At 37.7% G+C, this 20,273-nt stretch overlaps 1 protein-coding gene across 1 annotated transcript in view; it reads left to right on the forward strand.

The window, feature by feature from the left end:
* Window positions 1–20,273, forward strand: part of RAPGEF4 (Rap guanine nucleotide exchange factor 4) — a 139,521-nt gene that overhangs the window by 65,113 nt on the left and 54,135 nt on the right. The window contains exons 5-6 of the mRNA XM_009087997.4: window positions 276–348; window positions 1,425–1,489. Coding sequence (XP_009086245.2) covers window positions 276–348; window positions 1,425–1,489 — 138 coding nt within the window. The remainder of the gene's footprint in view (window positions 1–275; window positions 349–1,424; window positions 1,490–20,273) is intronic.

Consider the following 20,273-nt stretch of genomic DNA (forward strand, 5'->3'; position numbering starts at 1 on the left):
CAGCTAAGTAAAACATTGATTTATTAGAAACCTTAAAGTCATGCTTTGGGGAAGATGAAAAAGGGAACTGGTTTAGCACAACTTGGAAATTACAGCAGTGTGTAGTCCAGCCAAGAAAGCAGACCTTGTAGTGTTAGGAGTAAAGACATGTTTGTCTCATATCTCATGTGTGTGTGAGAAGCACAAGGCAGGAGACACAAGAATAAATAGCACATATTTCCTTGAATGGCTTTTTACATCTGTACCTGACTGAATGTGCCATCGCTGTCTTTCAGAAATATCGACAGTATATGTCTGGACTTCTCACTCCTCCTTATGGTGTTATGGAAACTGGCTCCAACAATGACAGTAAGTATGAGAGATTAGGTATGAGGTGGTGGGCAAGCAAATGAGAAAAGGAAAGAAAGGGGAAGATGGAGATTCTCCAGGTTTGGATATTGGACTTTAAAAATTTATTTCAGTTTGGTATTACAACTGCATGAATACTGCATGTAGTAGAAGACACTTTGGAACATGCCCACTGCCTTCCCAGCTGTGCACAAGTGTACACAGAGCTGCACCAAAATCTGCACTGTGACCCAGGCCTGTTGATTAAAACATACTGGATGATGTCGTGTAGCATTTTACTGCTTGTGTTACATGAACCATGGAACATGGCCATGAGTCTTGCTAGTCAAATAAATATAACAAACTGTCTCAATTTTTTTTTTTAGTTAGGATGGGCTACACAACTTGCTGGAGAATCTAGGTTAGTGCTTGAGCTTGCAGTAAAAATGCTGCTCTCTAATCTTTATTACATAGCTAAAAAGTTTTGGGTATGTCTCTGCCTCATGAGAACCTGTCAAACTGTGGGAGAGTGCTGTAGTGCTGTAGACATGAATCCAAGGGCAGCCTTTGGAATTCATCACTTATGTAAATCAAAGCACTTATATTTATTTGCCAGGGATTCTCTGGATGCCAGGCAGGACGATATCTGATGGCTAGCAATTGCATCTGCAAATTTTGTCTCCTATGTTAGATGTTCAGAATGTTTTCTTTGCAGGATAATATTATAGAATAGCATAGCTGTGCTGATTAGTGCAGACTCAATGTCACATTTGACTGCCAGGGACTACTGAGACACTGATAATGTTAAATGAAAAAGTATAAATAACTCCTGTATGCATGCTTCAGATACTAATTTTTGAAAAAGAACTGTGCTTAACAAGCTGTTTAAAATATTGACCCAAGTTAGCTTTTTTGTCTTTTTTGTGTTCACTAAAGGAATTTTTTTTCAGAATAAATGTTTTGCTCTTTAAAAATTGCAGATTAATGTGTATGTTATCGAAGTATTGAACCCTCAAATTTGCTGTTCTACTATAAATATTTTCACTGTCACTCAAAGAATGTACAGTATGTGTTTATTTTCTGTATTCTTTTTTTAGGAATGCCAGATAAAGACAGTATGTCAAACAGTGCTCTTTGCCAAGTTTCTAAAAATTGTAATAAGGTAAATCACTCACAGTTTTGCCCTTTTTTTCTTTTTTTTTTTTTTTTTTTTTTGGTCGGAGGGGGAGGAATTTGGTTATGAAAAATGTAAAAGTATTCAGCATTCAATTGACAATAACTGAGTGCAAATGCAAGCATGTGGTTGATGCATTTGAGTACAGTGTACAAATTATAAGAGTGCCTCAGAGGTTGTATCATTTAACTGAAGGAAGCAGCTGGTTCAGGATTATTACAAATTGTACTGCTACTGAAGTTTGTGTTACAGTCTGGTTTCTTGGTCTTTGTTGCAAAAGTGCTGAGGATAAGGAAGAAAAGCAGTGCTATGACAAGACCAGTGGATCATAAAATTCATTATTAAATCCTATTTTAAGGTGTACCTGAGTCTGAACTGATGCATAGGTATTGTTCTGGCCCTTTGCTCAGGGTGAATTTTCTTCTACGCTCAGAGAGCAGCCTTACATCCCAGCTCTCCTTTGTAAAATAGTTCTGTGCCTTCAGCCTCTCCAGATGAGGACCCACATGAAAGAACTCATGAATATTTCTGTGCCAGTTTCAATAGTGGGATAGAGTATATATATATATTAATAGTGGGAAGAAAAAGTGTCAGGCATTGCTGTAAAGATTGATAACTTCTAGAATTTCTGTATGGCAGGAGTAGAAAAGTTGCAGTAATAAACAGATGCTAGGTTGCCTTTTTTATAGACTTGGGAGTTTAATTGGATGCATTGGTGTGATGTCTTTAAAAGGTTAAAGGTATTTTTTTTGCACAAAAAGCATCTCTTGACAGCAGATGAAGACAAGGAATATTTTAGTGTGTTTCCTTAATGCAAAAATAACTACTTCCACCTCTCCCTGTCTGTCTGTCTTGCTTCCTCAAGAGTACTGACCTTTTTTTAATTGTCACATTTAGCTTTTATTTAATGTATACATGTAACAGTATGCAGTTCCTTTTCCTAAAGCCTCATTCACTAGCTATGCTACTTCTGGACACAACCTTATCCTGTAGGAACATAAATATTTTTCCATGCACTGTGTAATTGTTCTTAGATACTTAGCACCTTGGATTCTGCAAGAATTTTATGTAACAGTTATGAATTATGTCTAAGTGCTTTTTTAGGTTTTTGGCATTTCAGTGGTACACTTGGAGTTAAGTCAGGTCAGGGATCTTGCTGGATTTCTCAAGGAAAGCACCAGGTGCAGAATTCAAACTAAAAGATGGTTTTGTGTTTTCTGAAGCAGATAGAATTAACAAGTAAAGGTAAAAATGTCTGTCCCCCCTAGAAGGTAATATTCCCCCAGTAATGGGAAGTGATGCTCAGCTAAGGGTAGTAAACACTTCCAGGTACAAAGTATTTTAGAAACTGAGCAAAATTTAATGATTATTACCTTTGCCAATAGCTGGGCTTTTCTAGCACAACAAGACTCTTCCTGTATGAAATAATTTCTTGGGTCGGAGACAGAGCTTGGCTAGGGCAGGCTCAAACTGCTCAGTGACTTTTTCAAGAACAAAGTCCTTTGCAAACCATATTATCTTCCTTTCCAAGCCATGTGTAAAACAGCCCTCCTTCTCCCTCCCACACTGTGCATATTTCTCTGGAGAGAAGCTGAGTGAGTACATGTGTAACAAATACTTGTCACCTTCTTTCATCCTGGAGGTGCTCAGACAATCCCATAGCAAAAGTGGCAGAAGAAGCTACACAGCATAGAAATGGTCCATGAATTCTAGTTCTTTGTTTTCTCCATGTGACCACAGCTCTCTTTAATTATGTTCAGTGAAAGGTAAATGCAGCAGAGGTAAATATGTGAGTATTTGGTTTACTGCATGCAAACCTCATTGCTGCAGTTTAAACTGTGCAGCTGTTACAGTGCTCACACAAAATGTCTGTTGCCCTTCATGCCCTGCAGTCTGGTGAACCTTCAGGGAGTTACTGGAATTCCAGGGCCAAATTCCCAGAGTTGTTGCCAGCTTTTCAAAACAAAAAATCAAGATACCGGAAAACACTGCTGTATTTCTAGATGTTACATATTCTGCTTATTTTTAGGATGATGCGTGACTCCCAAAATGGCTAGTACATCAGGGAAGGGCATTCTTCCAGGGAAAGAGAGATGTTTTTAGGACATCTTTAGACTGCTTTAGATGGCCAGAATGATACCTGTGAGGCAGGCAGCAAATACAACTCAGAGAGGCCTGCAGACTACTCTGTAGTGTCCAGAAAAAGACTGAGTGAGGAACCTTCTGACATCCAGAGAAAGTTCCTCAAAATCTTTCACATGGTAAGAATACATTACACTCCAAGGCAGAGATAACATCTTCAGTACTTCTCATCATGATGCATTTATTTCAAAGTGTGTATGTGTTATTTTCATTTACCAGGGAAGTTTAAAACTGTAAATAATTTGCTTCAGATGAAATTTAATGTATTCCACTCTGGAAATATGAAATGCATGTTTTTCTTTTTTAGCCTGTGGTGAGTCTTTTACAAGTACTCTAATAGATGTTTTTCCATAATTGCTAATTATTTGAGTTTCATCTTCATAGCTTAATTTTTTTCTCCTGTCACATCTATTAGTATTTGATGAGTAACATAAGATTTTTCTTTTAATACATGCTTTGGAATTTTCTCACCATATGGGGATGTTTGGTTTTTCTAGCTCATTAAAATCTACAAAAAAAATTTCTATTAGGAGAAAGCAACAAAGAGATTCTTTTTTACCAAATGTGAATTCATTTGCATTTGGGGTTACATTATTGCACATCATTTAATGCAATATAGCAGTTAAATTGAGCATAAAATACTGAGAGGGAGTATATTACTGTCCCCAGTTATATTTTGGGGAATGGAAACAAAGTCAATTTAGTGCTGTCTTACATAAGGGAAAATGACAGAGCATCAGTCTTTTTAACTAGGACAGACTGGGCTCTCTCACTCTAGTTTTTGAAAATTCCCATGGGGTACAGTTGCATATGTGAGATGAATGCAACCCTAAGGACAAAATTACAAAATCAATAATAATTTCAAATACGTTTTTGGAAAAGATACAGGAGAGTACTTAGAACGCAAGGGGAGGCCAGGTTCCAGCATGCAGACAGAATAGTTAGTGGTCCTGCTTCCATATTACCAGCAGAGCTGGCAGCAGGGTTGCATGATGCTTCCCACTACAGGACTCTCTGCTTACAATTTGGCCACTTTTTCACTGTTTATGCTGAATTCACCATGCTGAGAATGTGCTCCTGGCTGATTTTTAAATTGAAATGGATCAAACCTGTCTGACATTGAGCTGGAGGAAAATACATAGCACATACTAAATAGCTTTTTCCAGCTATCCACTGGGAATCCTATCCTTTGGACTAGAAGCTTGACTTTTGGGGCTCGTTCGTGCAGTAAGGAGTGCCATTTGTGAGCCCCTGGAGAATAACCATATTGTTAAACATTGAAAATATCTGTTGAAACTGGCTCACCAGGGGCTTGGTGCAGTTTCACTGCAAACTTGTGCACTGATGCTGTGGGCATTTTATGTGCAGAATTCCCACACTTGTGTTTGCTGTCAGGTTGCTTGGGCTTTCCTGTCTCAGTGCCTGACCAGGTGGGGTTTCTCTCCAGGGCTTCTTTTCGTTGTTAGAGCAGTATTTGACTGTTACAGTCAGACACTGATTGAAAGCCACAGTTGTCTCCCCCATTCTTTTAGACCCTTTACTGGTACCCAAGTAGGAACAAGAAATAGCCCATCTGCTCTGGAGATATAAGGTAGTTTGAAAAAAGAGGGTACTGGAGGAATGAATTGTGGAGATAAAGGAATTAATATGGGTAAGGACAGAGGACACAGCCCCACTGAGAGCATTAATCTCCACTCTCTTGTGGACTGCAGTGCTGAATGCTACTTTTTGCTATCAGCAAATGTCTTAAACTCCTTTGCAAATTGTGGGAAGCATAGAAATGATACACAGAAAGAAGAGAAATTTATGATTTGTAAGTTATTAATTCAATTAGTATATAGTAAAAAATTGCTAATGATCCAAGATGAAGTTTTATATTCTTTTCCATAGTGGAATCTTCATATTGCAGTTTGCTGAAAGAACCCCCACGTCCTGAAGATGCCACACAAAATTCTGCTTGAAAGGAAGGCTAAAAAATTAAGTGCTCAAAAGCAGAGTATTTCAAGAATGGGGGCTGACTGAGCAGTGTCAATGAAGTCCTCTTATCTGTATTTGTTATGATACAGACTTTGATTACCTGCTCACATACCTTTTTTCTGTGACACACCACATAAAACAATGCCTTACCTCAAAAACCATGCTACCTTTCTTTATGTGCAGCTTCACCTCAGTGACTGTTTAAAACATACATGAGTTTGCTCCTTCTTCATTGAGAGCATACATCCTTTAAGAAAGGATGCTTTTCATCTCCCTTGTACAGAGGAATCCATGCTGAGCACAGAAGACAAAAGCAGATAAAGTTGTGCAAATTCATACAGTAATTCTTGCTATAGGGTGAAGAATATGTATTCTTTTTTGAAATCTTTCATGCTGTATTTCCTTTATGTTCCCTATATTGTCTTCAGGTTTTTATTGTGATATAGAGTTGCAGGAGCTCCCCCTTGTGCACAAAGTAATATTTGAGAAAGACAGGGATTGAGTTTGTGAAACTTACAGGTTGAAAAATCCCCTTTATGTTTTTCATGAAATGTCTCCAAATCCTCTAGACTGGAAGCTTATTGGAAGTGATTTATTTTAAGGTATTTTTTATGCCATAGCTCCTATAGATTGTGCTGCAATACTTCTATGAAAGTTACCTTTTCATCTATCTTCTTTCCTGGCTAATATGATGTGGTAAAATATAGATTCCTTTCCTTTACTGAATTTTCAATAAGATGTAGGTACCATGTTGATTTTTATGTATTTAAATAATTGGGGTGATTGTGAAAACAGTGTTTTTCTTTTTATTAATTCTTATTCCATTTAATGCAATTACATCATAAAGATCTTAGAGTGGACAGAGAAGGCCATAATCAAGAGTTAATCCTCAAATTATTGCAATTTCAACATTGCCTAGAAATAAACACAACCATTTTACTTCTGATTTCCCTATATTTCAGTTTACTTTTTCTGGATGACCATTGTCAAAGGGAAAGCCTGTTTTTACACAGCTATTCAGTGTATTGTCAAATGCAGACTTTGATAGAGCATTAGAAGAATTCTAAGGGAAATGTTTCACATGCTCATGAAATTGCGAGCAAAAAAAAAAAGAGAGCAGGAAAGCAGGCAATGTTCTATCAAAGTGCAATTGCAAGGTGTTTGTTTGAAAGTTGTACCATCTCCATGAAAACTTTGTTAAAGGGTTATTTATTTTCTGTGTGGAGGGTTTATGTAGCTGCCCAGTGATAAATGTGCATTAATTTCTATTCTCACTTGGGTTCTGCTCTGGCCAGTTCTCCTATACAATACTTGCATAGGATTAAAAAATAATTCCCTTTTGTTTTCTGTTTTTGAAGTGATTTTATGAAAACACTACATGCAAATATTTCTAAATAATGTCTTTGCACAGTCCTAACTGTACCCATTAATTTTAGGGGCTACTCTGATATTTTGACACCAGTTTCACATGTATAAAAGTAATTTGCCTAGAGGACTGTTCAAGTTCTTCATTTTGCTGTAGCTGAAAGTGCTTAGGGTTCAATTATTATCACAGCCTGTAACAATTTGGCTAGGGCAGAGGCTCTGCATATAGACCCTGGCAATGAGTCACACCATGACAGCTTATGGCAGGGGAAATACAAAGACAGGAGTTTGAGATGAGTAGGAGTCTGTAAAAAAATACATTTTTTCTATGTTAGTAAGGGACTTCATAATGAAAGATGTGAAGGTCTTTAAATGTCAGCAGAGCTCTTTAATGTAAACAAAATTGTCAGGAAGTCTGATGGCTTTCATAAGTAGACTTTGCATAAATTGTTGCAGAACTGCCAGGTAAAGTTGCGTATCTCCAGTTTCAGCCAAGTAGATGATATAGAGCTTTAGCCTTCCCTTCTGAATGTCTTTGTGAATAGCAATGCCTCACAGGAAAGCTTGCCACACCCCATGTTCTTTTACACTGATCAGCTCTCTGATAACCTATGAAATATCTATGACTTATGGTTTCGTTGTGTACCCTGAATTTTGGAGATTCTAATGGCAATTTTTACTGGAAGTGGTTTCTTCTGCTTTGCCTAATCATATACTGAGCAGACCAATACAGAACTAGCCAGAGCAGCCCCAGTATGAAACCTGGAGATGTGGGGAGTGGTTCTCATTTGATCTAGTACTATGCAGGAACAAGTAGCATGGCACTGTGGAGGAAGAGAATCCTTAGTCCAGGCTGCTGTGTATTTTGCCTGTGTACATAGGCAAAGATAACTTAATTCTCTTCAGTCCATACTTAATTCATTTCAAGGATTCCTGAAGCCCTTTCATGAATTTGGATTAAAAAATTATGGTCTTTCCCTCTGTTTCTTTCATTGAGGAGTTTTCATTGTGGTGGTTCTAACGATAAATAGCGTTGCCTATGATGACATCTCTTGGTAAGAGATGGAGGCAAGACTTCTCTTGGTGGGTGAATTAAACTTTTTGGAAAAAAAGGGCAGAATTTTTCAAGTAGAGGACCTAAAGGAATATTCTATTTAAATTTTATCGTTGTTTTCTAAGAGCAATAATATCAGAGTACTAAATATATGTAGGTGTCTTTCAGTCTTAAAATATAAAGAGCTGCCACATTTATCTCTTGGGAGAAGATGAATAATGGGAAAAATAGTGACTAGTGTCCAATAACATAGTACAGTTGAATTGTCAGCACCTAAAGAGGAAGCCTCCCTCTTCTGTCACAGCTGTAAAACATTGGAGAAGCAGCTACTGCCCTTGACTCAGGAATGGAACACTGAGCTTGGAGAAGTGTGTCTGCATTTGTATCCTGCTTTGAGAGCTGCAATGGCTTTCTGAGTCAGTGAAACTACCTGCAAGATCCAAGTCAGGGTAGTGTGGATTTTATCATAAGGGAGGAGTGAAAAGCTGAAAAATGAGCAGTAAGGGAAAGAGAGAGACTTCCTCTGTTACCAGCAGAATAATCCATATACTCAAGTCAGTGCTTGAGCTAACCTTTATGAGTTTTTAGTTTCATGACTTTTATATCTGAATATTAATATATATTAATCTCCACAGTATTTTTTTGAATGAAGAGTCCCCTTAAAGGGTAATTATTGTTGTTTTGATGCTCTCCACTTATATTGCTGTTCATTTTTATTCTTAGTTTTATTCAGACTTTGTTGCAGTTTGTGTGCATTCCAAAGCCTTGAAATTCTTGTTTGTTTTGGGTGCTTTGAGGCAAAGCAGGGATGGAATCCTCTGCTACAGAGAGCTTTCAGTCAGAGAAAAAATAGAGTGACAGAAAGAAATATGCTGGATTACTTTGAACATCATAAGACATGAGATTCATGGTTATTTGTATGTTTCTAATGAATTTTCTTATAGGAGCTTATTGTGATCAGTGTTTGGTGTGATAATCCTAGAAGATGCTTGAAGTGGAAGGAAGAAGTTCAGAAATCAATAGAAATATGCAAAACTAAGTGATACGTATTTCTCTGGTAAAATTGTATTTTGGTGGGGATCTAACTCACACTGCTGGCCTCTTTCAGTTTATCAGTGTAATCAAGTACTGACCCATCTGGTAACCTCACAAAAGGGTTGTGGAGGTGCTTGGGGTAGCACAGGGAAGGCAGTTTGGCTAAAGAGAGATTTTTCCTTTCAGACTTCTCTTGCCTAGCTGCATGAGTGTTGCTATTGTAGTTTATATAAATAAATAATGGAAAAAATAGCATAAATTCCTAGAAAATGCTAAAATCTTTTAAGTACTCATTATTGTGAATTAGGTGTGGGACCATCTTTCCACAGGACCATCACTCAGGTCCACTGGTCTGAGAACTCAGCCTACTGCCTTCTCAGCCAGTGCTGGCAGGAGCAGTCTGCGAATATGCATTGTGGAGTCACATTTGATGACTCTTGTTCTTGACTGTGTTTTCTTTGAGATTCTGTCCCAACCCCTAAAAAACATGCACATATACTCCATTTATCTCTTGCAGCTGAAAGACAGGAAGAGTGGGTAATTATACTGAGAAAAAAGATAGTCCCTTTCAAGGTTCATGTCTTCAGACAAGTCAAGCGTATACAAGTAACACATTTGGCACTTATATTTGAAACAGCAGAAGGAATTTTTTTGAATCTTGTAATTATTTTCTCAAGTTTGGCAGAAAAATTGGATCAGGGATCTTAAAATCAGATTCTTTCTAGTCACTCATATTGCCTCTCACAGAGCATTTTGACTGCCTGTCCTGCAATGCATGCTGGAAATTGGTATTCCACAAAGTCAATTATAGTTCTGAGCTGGTAAGAAGTAATCAATGTGTCTGATCTGATCATTTAGCAGCATCTTTTTTTCTTGTGTATGGATGACAAAAATTTGAGAGGTTAATAAATAGTGGGAAAAAGCTGTCCAATGATTTTGTTCTTTCTTGTGTTAGCTAGTCAAGAGCAGAAGCCTGTTGTGCTGGCTGCACACAAATAGCACCACAAGTGTCCAGTTTGTGGGGCTCATGGAGAGCCATTCCAAGGCAGAATTGCAGAGGCAAAAATGTCAGATCTCTACAGCAGAGGTGAAATTGTAATTGGGACTCTCAGCACCCATGAGGTTAAGGATAAAGTGCTGTTGAGGTATTTATGATTTATGACTTTCATTATTTATTCTCTTTGTGAATTTCCTTCTGAAAGAAGGCTTGGCACAAGACTGTGAACGTGTTTGATCTTTGGGTACTTTATCATCAGTGATGCAGCTGTCTTAAAATTAAAGATAGCAGTTAGTGAGGAAATACAAATACATGTAGCTGAGTTGAATAGTAAAGAAATCAAAAGAATACTTAATTTAGGCTCCAAAATAAAATTAAAAAAAAAAAATCAGCTTATTTCTAGTACAGATTGATACCCTGCTTTTAATTAGGATTTCTCAGACACACTTGTTTTCATCTTAGTAAATGAAATTATTTATAACCAATTTGTTTAATAATCTTAAATATTAACTGGATGGAGAAAAAGCCAGTACCTAGCAGGAGAATTATGATTATGTCTTCATAAATCTCCAGTACTGCTCTGTCCATCCTCCCTCTTTATAGTAACTTTCTCTAGAACAGCATTTTCACACCGAATTTTCATTTTCATGATTTGCTTAATGTGGTGCAACAGTTGATATCCTTTACACAACCCACTAAGGGTCACTAAGGAGTTAATTAAACCAAATAATATTTTGAGATTGTGTTCAGAAAGGGGGTGAGTTGTTGACAGATGGCAGGAACAGAATTTCAGCTGGACAAAACAATACTTTTAGCAATAATATCAATGCCAACATTGAAGAGAAATAGGAAAAAGGGGATAAATTACAAAATGCATACAATAGGTGCTCTTCCTTTTCACAAGGATGGCGCTGGTTCTGTGATATCTCTAAAAGCCAGACATCACAGAATTTACACAGCTTGGGCTACATACTGAGAGAGGTAAAAAGAGGTCATCTCTTTCAGAAACATGCTGTGGTGGATTGGGATGTAAAGAGATGTGGTTAGCTGGGGAAAATGTCAGGTAGAGTAATTTTGCCTCTCCTTACCCATCTTGGGTTAATTACTGCAGTGTCCTGTGTGCATTTGTGGAGGCAGTTTTTTTCTCAATAAAGATTCATTTAGCAACAGAAGCATCTCAGGGTATGTTTAGAAATGTCTGTTCCTCACTAGTTAATCAGGGAATATGAGCTAAATTCAAAATAAGAAAAAATGTGAACAGGCCTGTTTTATAAGTAGCAAGTTAGGCAGCAGCAAACTCTGAAGAAAATTAGAAAGACAAAGAAAATTTGCAAATATGAAATATTTACTATTTTCCAATTAAAATAATATTTTGTTGTAATTGACAGGAATTGAAAGTATTACTCTTCTGCTGTTTATTCAGAGAATATCTACTGTTCACACAGATGCACATTAAGTCAATATTGGTATTTTATTTACTGATTATTTCCAATGCACTATGGAATAAATGTGAAAAACAGCATATTGAGCTGTCTTGTTCAGATCAATAATTTGATTCCAAATGCCTGTTTTTAATCAATGCAATGACTGACACTCTAAAGAGTCCTGAATGGACTGATTAACTATTACAGCAGTTATGGTTTCTTTTCATGCTAGTTAAATGTAAGACCACAGCTGGCTTTTACCATAAAATGAAGAAAAAAACCCTTATCCTACACAGCCTGAGAAACTTGGATTAGGTAGGGTAGGTAGCATGATTCAGCACATCAACACCCACCACTTTGACAAGCTTTTTGTAGACATCAAGGGAAATAGAAGTTTTTAGGAAGATAAGAAGGTTGTTTTGTGGATATTTGTCAAGAGCAGAATGCATATCTTTTCCACTGACACACAAATATGTAAATTAAACCAGTGCTTGATGTTTTTTTTTTTTTATGTTTATGACAGAAGACTTAAAACCATTGAAGTAGAGAAGTACCTGGCTGAAAGAAGAATGTTTGTGCTTTTTGCAAAATGTATCCTGATCAAGCCATCAGTTTTGGATTTCTTTCCTCTGTTTATTTTCATATTCTGCAGAAACAACCATTTACCTTTTTAGAAAATATATTCCATGTAGATGGAAAACATCAATACAGATCAATAAAAATCTCCTGAGAAGTAGGACACCAGAAGGTGTTGCACTGGATATTGTTAGATTATTCCCTCTCAGTTTTGTTTTTAGCAAAAAATGATTTCTGAAAAAGATGATAGGAAAAAGAAAGAGGAGTAGATAGGGAAGCTGGACTCTGAGGCTCATGTGCTGCACTCCTTCAATGTTTATTTCATGTACTTTGACACAATGCACTGTCCTGAGCTTGGAGAATAAGGAACATAAAATCACCAGAAGAAGTATAAAACAGGTTTAAATTAACTTCTCTTGCCCACTTTCCAGAGGCTTTACCTTGTTACTGACCTCTCCAGGGAATTCAGGAGGTAGACCTTCAATGTCTCACTTTGATGACTCTTTCTTTCTGTTTTCAAAATAATTTGAAATTTCCCAGCATGAATTTGTAGACACTAGACTTCCAAGATTCCAGTTGCAGTGTTTTCAGTTGCTTATTCTCATCATGTGTTGAAGTTGTGGTAGATACTGGTGTCCCCATTTTACCATGGAGAGGTTGAGACACTCAGAGGTGCAGTGACTGGTGGGGATCACACAATGCATAAACTGCTGTCACCCAGGAGGCAGCAGTCCTCTTGCCTCACTTGGATAGTGTGTTGACTACACTGAAGTGAGGAATTTTGCCACTAATTTTAACAGGTTCATGGTTTCACACATAATTCAAACCTCCAGGTTTTGGTGCCCTTATGTTTGACAAATTTCACTACCTCATCCTCAGAAGGCAGTTCTGGCATTGGATGTAATTGAAACCTAGGAGAGCCCGTCCAATCTTGTTTTCTAGACAGAGTACCTTCTGGGACTCTTGAAGGTAGGAGATGCTTGCCAAAGTTAAAAAGATATCTGGAAATAAGTGAGTTAAATCCTCCAGAACCTCGGTCATCTTCAACATCTCTTCAGTTTGTCTTTTGAATAAATGCTGTGTGCTTGGAGCATGAGTGAGAGGCAGACCTTAAAAACTGGAAACTTTGCTGCCTAATATTTATTGTACTTGTGAAGTCTTTGTCATTTTAGCTTGTTTCTAAAGAAGTAAGCAATTTCAGGTAAGCATACTTAAAAAGCCATGGACACTAAGAAACTAGTAGTTTGCATGAGAGACAAAAAAAAAAAGTTTTATTCTTTTGTAGGTTAAAGAAATGCAGGAGCAGAGAAACCCTGACAACACTGGCTTGGAACTCGTTATGATAACTGTAGTCACACCTCTCTCAGAATATTGGGAATGCTCACAGCAGAGTTAGCATTTTCTGACATTTTATTCAATGCAGGCAGTGCAGTTATAGCAGCTGTTTCATTGTAGCAGGGAAGTAGAAAAATGACGGGAAAATAAGACATCATTAGCCATGTTCTGGGGGGCTTTGTGCACTGGTCATAGTCTGTTTCAATATTCTTTTTCCCTTTGACATTCACAGTGAAGTGTCATTTTTGGTAATGGCTGAATCATTTTGTGTTAAAAGGAGGGGCATTTATAGTTTGTCCAGGAAACATTGTAGAAGTGTTAATAATGTGAATTCAATTTAACTTCCTTAAATAAATTTGCTACACTGAATATTTGAGAATTTAAAGAACACATTTTCCTGTTTATGCTATTAAAAAAAATGTAGATTACTAAAGAAAAGCAATTTTAGAATGTATTTTAAAATACAGCATAGTCTTCACATTGTATTCCATTTAAAGAACACAGATTTTAAACCGGTCATCATTACTCTGAATATTTTGATAGTAGCCCATTTGCTGACAGTATTCAAAGCATTTTACAAAGGTAGAAATTATTAGTATTCCTCTCTCCAGAAAGAGGAAAATGAAACACACTGTGATTAGGTGATTTGTGTAAGGTCATGCAGTCAAAAAAACCAGAATAAAACTGGGCTGTCTGGCTCTGACAATTTCTACTAGGCTGTTTTGCTTAGTTTAGATAGTTTGTAGTTCGATCATGGGTTTTTAGATTACAGGTGCTATAGCTTTATGAAACTCAGAAGATTTTTGAAATTTGATAATTCTTCCCTAATTTTGCAAGCATCCTGTTACTGTGTGTTCATCCATTCCTACCTTGCCATTCTCCCCATTTTGCTGTTTACAGATGTTTGTTAAGAAATTAGAATAGTTGTCTTCTGTGAGCATCAGTGGCTTGAAGATCCTTTGGTAGTACAATTTGAGACTGTCTAGGCTGGTCCTTTCAAAACAAGTGATCTTCTTGGGTAATTTGTCCTTTGTTAGTTGCCAAGTATTTGTTAATTGGGAAGTTCCCTACAGACCTGGGATGAGGTCAGTAATTGTCATTTTTGGACTTTTCCAATTAGGAGATGTGAGCAGGTACTTTGCTTTTTGACTGCCAGTGCTATCTTGTGGAGCACAGGCTGGTTCTCCCAGCTGTTGCATATGTTTGTGGGGAGAGTGAAGAGGAGAATGAATTGTTCACAGCATGATAGGAGTGATGATTGCATTTCTATTTCCATTTTTTCTTGTTTTCTGAGGGGGTGTAGTGAATCTCCCTGTATGGGCCATTCATCTAAGAATGAATGTTCCAACTCAGAACATTCAGTGGTTAGCTCTGTGATTAAATATGACAGTCTGGGTAGGACCCAGAGCTCAGTGCTGGTTCCATGTCCCAGCCATGGAAAGTCCCCATGGCAGGGAGTGTGTGCCAAGGTTTCTTATGGACTGTGCACCCTCAGGGGTTAGAGGTCATCATATAGATTTTATTCTGATAACAAGCATTGGTCAGTATATCAGCATATTCCACATTGGGCTACTCCAGAGATCTGGTATAGGTTAGTATAGCCACAGAGCACAGACTATTCTGTGTTGGAAGGGACCCACAAGGATAATAAAGTCCAACTCCCAAGTGAATGGCCCATATGGAGATGGGCCTGCAACCTTGCTGTTATTAGCACCATCCTCTGACCAGCTGAGCTAATCTCAGGGGACCTCCTACAATATTGATTACATTTTCCTTCAGATTTTGACAAAAATGTGTTCCAAAGGACCTTTTTATGACAAGATCTTCGGTCGGGTGTTTCTCTTTGTTCAGCAGTCTGCATTCAATAAGGCTATTGGTGCAGTCTGCACAGACACACTCTCACTGCAGCTGGAAATAGGACCAATGGAGTTAACTTCAAGATACTCTATCCAAGACTGCTTTCCAGCTGAAAATGCACTCCAAAAACTGTGATACTGTATGCTCAGCTTTATCCCTGCTATATGGTTATTCTGTAGTGCTGGAAATAATGGCCTGTATTGGAAAAAGAGTCATCTCTACATCATCTTTGGAACTTGTATCTCTGCCTTTGGTCTGAAGCAGCGCAAATAAATGACATTACAAAAAGCTTGAGAAAGAATGGTGAGGTGGGAGGTGTTGTGTGAGGGGACAGTGGGGACTCTGGCTAGTTGTCAGCTGTATCCTACTGGCTGGCTATGATTTTACCAATATTGTGGGATTGGGGTTTTTTTTTGTATATTTTATTTTTTCCCATGTGAACCAGATAGGGCACTAGAAGTATTTTGGGAGATGTATACAAAGATACTCAAAAATTTCAGTTGTCAGAAGGCATCAGGAGTCATTTGGAGCCAGTAAGAGCTAAAGATGCTCTGCTTCCTGAGATACACTTAGGAGAATCAGATGCTGTGGGCTTGACTCAAAATTCATTGAATCAATTAGGGGCTTCCTAGTGATTTCAGTGGGATTTGGATTGGGCCATAAATCACCAATAGTGGTAAATACTGAGGATGTAAAACAAACAGACCTCTCTTAGTGAGGTGCTGTTGCTGCTGACACCTTTCAACGTGTGTGTGGCTTTTGTCCTTTGTTTGTTCTGGATCCCCTTGGCAGCCAGCAGGAAAACAGATGTCACTTGCAATTCTTTTGAGTTCCCCAGCTGAAAATAAAGGGATCAACAGTAGTGCACAGGTTTATCGGATCACCCTGGTAACATGCTGTGGTTAACTCCAATCAATACTGAAACTTGTTCTCTCTTCAGAGATGAGCTACACTGAGGTCATGTGAAAAAAGGTGATTCATTGGCTTTTACTTTATTTCACCTTAGTTCTATGCAATACACTATCCTATGTTTGCATTTGAGAATAGTAAATTAAGTTCCCTTCATCACTTGATTTTACAGATACAAATTGCTGTGGATCTAAAGCATTCATTCATATGTAAAGGTTCAGAAACATCCCTTTACAGCTATTTAACAAGGGGAATAGAAAAATCTATTTTTGTAAGAGATGTTCTTGGATTTTATTAAGCAGATTCAAATAAGTTGACAAATACAGATCTCATGGTAGGTCACTATTATTGTTGTTCATTTTATTATTTATTTGTCTGCATATTGCTCAGTGATGTAAGAAACACTAAAATAAAGACAGGCCTTGCCCTATAGCTTGAAATCTAAGGCCTATTTCTCCACAGATTAAATGTGTGCATAAAATTATACACATGAATAGTCCTATTTAAATCTGTGATATTGCTCTCATGCATAAATATTTGAATCTTGAAAGGAATGGAGGCTAAAATTATTGCTTTCTCTGCTTCACCCCAATTTAAATAGGGAGTTTTGTGATTGGCTTTGTGAAGGGTTTGTTTGAATGGCTCAAATGTGAATTACATAAATGTACAGATAGGGAGTTTGTCAGTGTTAATGCTAAAAGCCTTTTTACCACAGTTTCTCATAATGATTTTCTGCTTTTCCCTACCAACAGCAGCAGCTTTCCCTCCTCCACCCTCCAGACCCATATGACCTTGTGCCCTACAGGGAAGATAAGCAGGTCACAGCAAACTGTGTGTGGAAGGAAAGCTAAGAGCAGTTACACTGGTCACTCCTGTGGCCAGGAGGTGAATAATAGTTTGTAAACTATTGTAATTGCCTTGTTATCTGAGCTCTTTGCCTCATAACTTTTCCCTTATTCAGAAGTGCTGAAAAATGGGATCACCAAGGACCTCTCTTCTATATGTATGTACTTTAGTCTCATTAATTCTTCAAAGATACCAGGATGTGTTAAGTCAATTAAACACTCTCCTCACTCTCTGCTGTTTTACTGGGAGAGCTACTTTTTTTTTTTTAAAGCGCTTTCAAAGCAATCCTTAATGAAAGATCCAGGATTGTAAAGATTCACAAAACACTTCTTGGTCTTTAGCCAAGCTGTGACTGTCCCTTACAGAATGCATTTTTTTTTCTGATGGGAAGTTGTTGCTGGAACTCTGTATCTCCTATTAACTGACTGATGTTACATTTCTCTGCCTTTGAAATTCGTGTTGCCTTTCTATAGTAAACTCAGGCCCTGTGTTTCCATTTATTGCATTTCAGCTAATCACTAGTGCAGCCAGAGCTCACTGCAGCAGCTTTGAAAGGCAGCAACTTTGGGGGCTCTTTGCTGGGCATGTCTTTTGGATGATGATGGCATTGTCCCTTGGCAGGAATGACTGTCCAGGCTCACTGCCCCGGGAGCTCTATTACTGATCACCTCTGTCCTTACAAATTGCACATTCCATGTAGTGAGGCTAAAAACTATTCAGGAAAGCATCGAGTCCATCCCCAAGCCACATGCACACCATAGCAGTGTCACTCCTGACAGATTGCTCGTGTATCCTCCCAAAGATGGAGGAACCAGACCTCTCTGGCAATCTGCCAGTGCTCACTGTCCACACTGCGAGGATCGCTTCAGTGATGCCTAAACTGAATCTTTCTTAGAGCAATTTAAATTATTTCCTGGTCTCTGCATGATGGACTAGGCCACTTCTTTCTCCTTTTCAAAGGCCTTTTGAATCTGAAGACTTTTTTTAATCACACCTCTGCTAAGATTTGCCTTTTCCTTAGCTTAACAGCTTTGATTATTTATGTTGTGCTTTCTGATTATTCTTGTTGCTTTCCTCTAAATTCTGTGCAGCTGGTTTAGATGCTTTTGGAGTAAAATGGGCAAATAAGACACAGTGCTTTATATTAGGTCTTAGCTAGAACGTTTGTTCCCTACTCTGTCTTTATTTAGCTGATTCCACCTGCTTCAGAAATGTAGTCATCACTCTGTGTTGCATAAAAGCATCATTTTTATGCCAATGTTACAACTGTTTCCTATTGTAAACTTATTCTGCAATGTGCAGTGCCTCCCATCCTGAAGTTTCCTGCAGAATCAGTAAAGGTGTATTCTGCTTCATCCCATGTTAATATTTAATATTATCAGATGTGTTATATTCTTGAATGCTGCTTTGAACAGACCTCTGGTATGACTGCCAGTTTCACTTTGCTCCACTGGTAATTGATTTCAAAATGCACTTTTCCAACTGACTTTGCACCTATTTTTAAGAATTTAATCTGACTGTTGCAGAAGAGAATATCTGATGAGAAAGTGCTAAAGCCTTACTAAAGGGTTGAAAATCTACTGTTTCTTGTCTAATCTATCAGTGTTGCTACTTGATCATGAAAAGAAATTAGATCAGTGTGGCATAATCTGTTCTTGGTTAATATACATCACATCTGACTCATCTCCCTGTTCTTTTCCAGGTGCTTACAAATTGACTTTTTCTAGGAAGACTTTAAGCTGACATCTGTATTTTTTCAGCTTCTCCTTTTCCATATTTCTGTCTTCAGCTGCCTTCCTTATTCCCCAAGAGTGGCTGTTGATGGTTCAGAGATGGATGCAGCCCTCTTTAAGTTTCTTTGTGCTCTTCAAGTTAACTGCATGAATTCTACAAAGCCAATCTGAAAACAGCTAATTTATGGTTTTGTGGTTTTATTCAAGGTTGATATTTTACTCCTGTCACTTTACTACTTAGGATATTAACCATCTCTCTGCCACTGATCTTTCTAATGAACATTAATTTAAAATAGATCAGTAGTTTCTGGCCTTCCTTAATGATCTGTAAATAGATTTCCCTCTGTTAAACAGTAGCTCAGCACTGTTTGTTTTCTTTGTTTTACTACTAATGTATTTGTGAAATATTTTTGTACCTCTTTACATTTCTTGGCGGGTCTGTTTCATTTTATACCTTTGCTTTTCTAATTCTGTCTTTTGTTACTCAATTTATATTTCTTTCTCTAACTGCCAGCTCCCATCAATTCATTTTACCTCACACTTGTTCCCCCATGACCCACTCCAGAAATAAAGCTCTCAGCATTCTGTTTTCATGGAAACTTTTCTTCCTAGTCCATTGTGTCTGCTTGATGCTCTTTCTTCCTTCTGTAAAGTTCTGACACGGGATCATTTCATGATCACCTTCACCCAAGTTATGTTCTATCTTTGCAGCTGATCCCTCTGTATTGGTCAGGGTGTAGGTGAGCAAGCCTTCCTGCTGCTTTCTGGAGATTCTTGTGCTGTGTCTTAGCTGTCACCTTTTTGGGTTGAATCAGATTTCTTCCAAATGCTGTCTTATATTCTGTTTTGATTTGGTTGGGAAATTTATTAAAAAAATCTTCATCCATGTTCAATTTTTCACCTATTAGTTTATGCATTTTTGTTAAAACTTAATTGAAACTCCAAAGAACAAAAATGTGCATTTGTTTCTGCTAGTCTGTTGCTCTGAAAATCTCCTATATTTTTTGTCTTACATATTTTATCTCTCCTCTAAGTATATTCCTAACTAGAATTAAAATCTGGAAGCTAGATTAAGGATATTGTACCTGTTTGAGATTGTTATTCTATGGTTTTGTTTTCATTAGAGGCATCTTTGAAAAGATTTTTGCTGTTCTTTACCTATGTTAACTGCAAATATAGACTATCTAGAGCAGATTCCACACAGTTCCAGAAACCAAGAAATATTGAGGGATGTGCTACTGCTCTTCCGGCTGGACAGAAATGTTTGGAACTTACATGAGTTTATGAAAAATTGTTGACTTATTAAATGGGAAAAATCAGGAATTCCATTTTAATTGTACTGATGTGCCTTTTCAGAGACTTCTGGTAAGGTGTGAATAGAAACAAGAACTTTGAATTGGTTTCCATATAGAGGCCTACAGATTATTGATTTCTGTCATATGCTTCCCTCGTTTTCCATTCCCACCATAGTTTCTTGGTGCGTTTTTAGCTCTCAGCCCTATTTGATGACTACAAGGACTTT

This window comes from Serinus canaria, chromosome 7 (genome assembly GCF_022539315.1).
Source record: "Serinus canaria isolate serCan28SL12 chromosome 7, serCan2020, whole genome shotgun sequence".
In the NCBI taxonomy this organism is placed as follows: Eukaryota; Metazoa; Chordata; class Aves; order Passeriformes; family Fringillidae; genus Serinus; species Serinus canaria.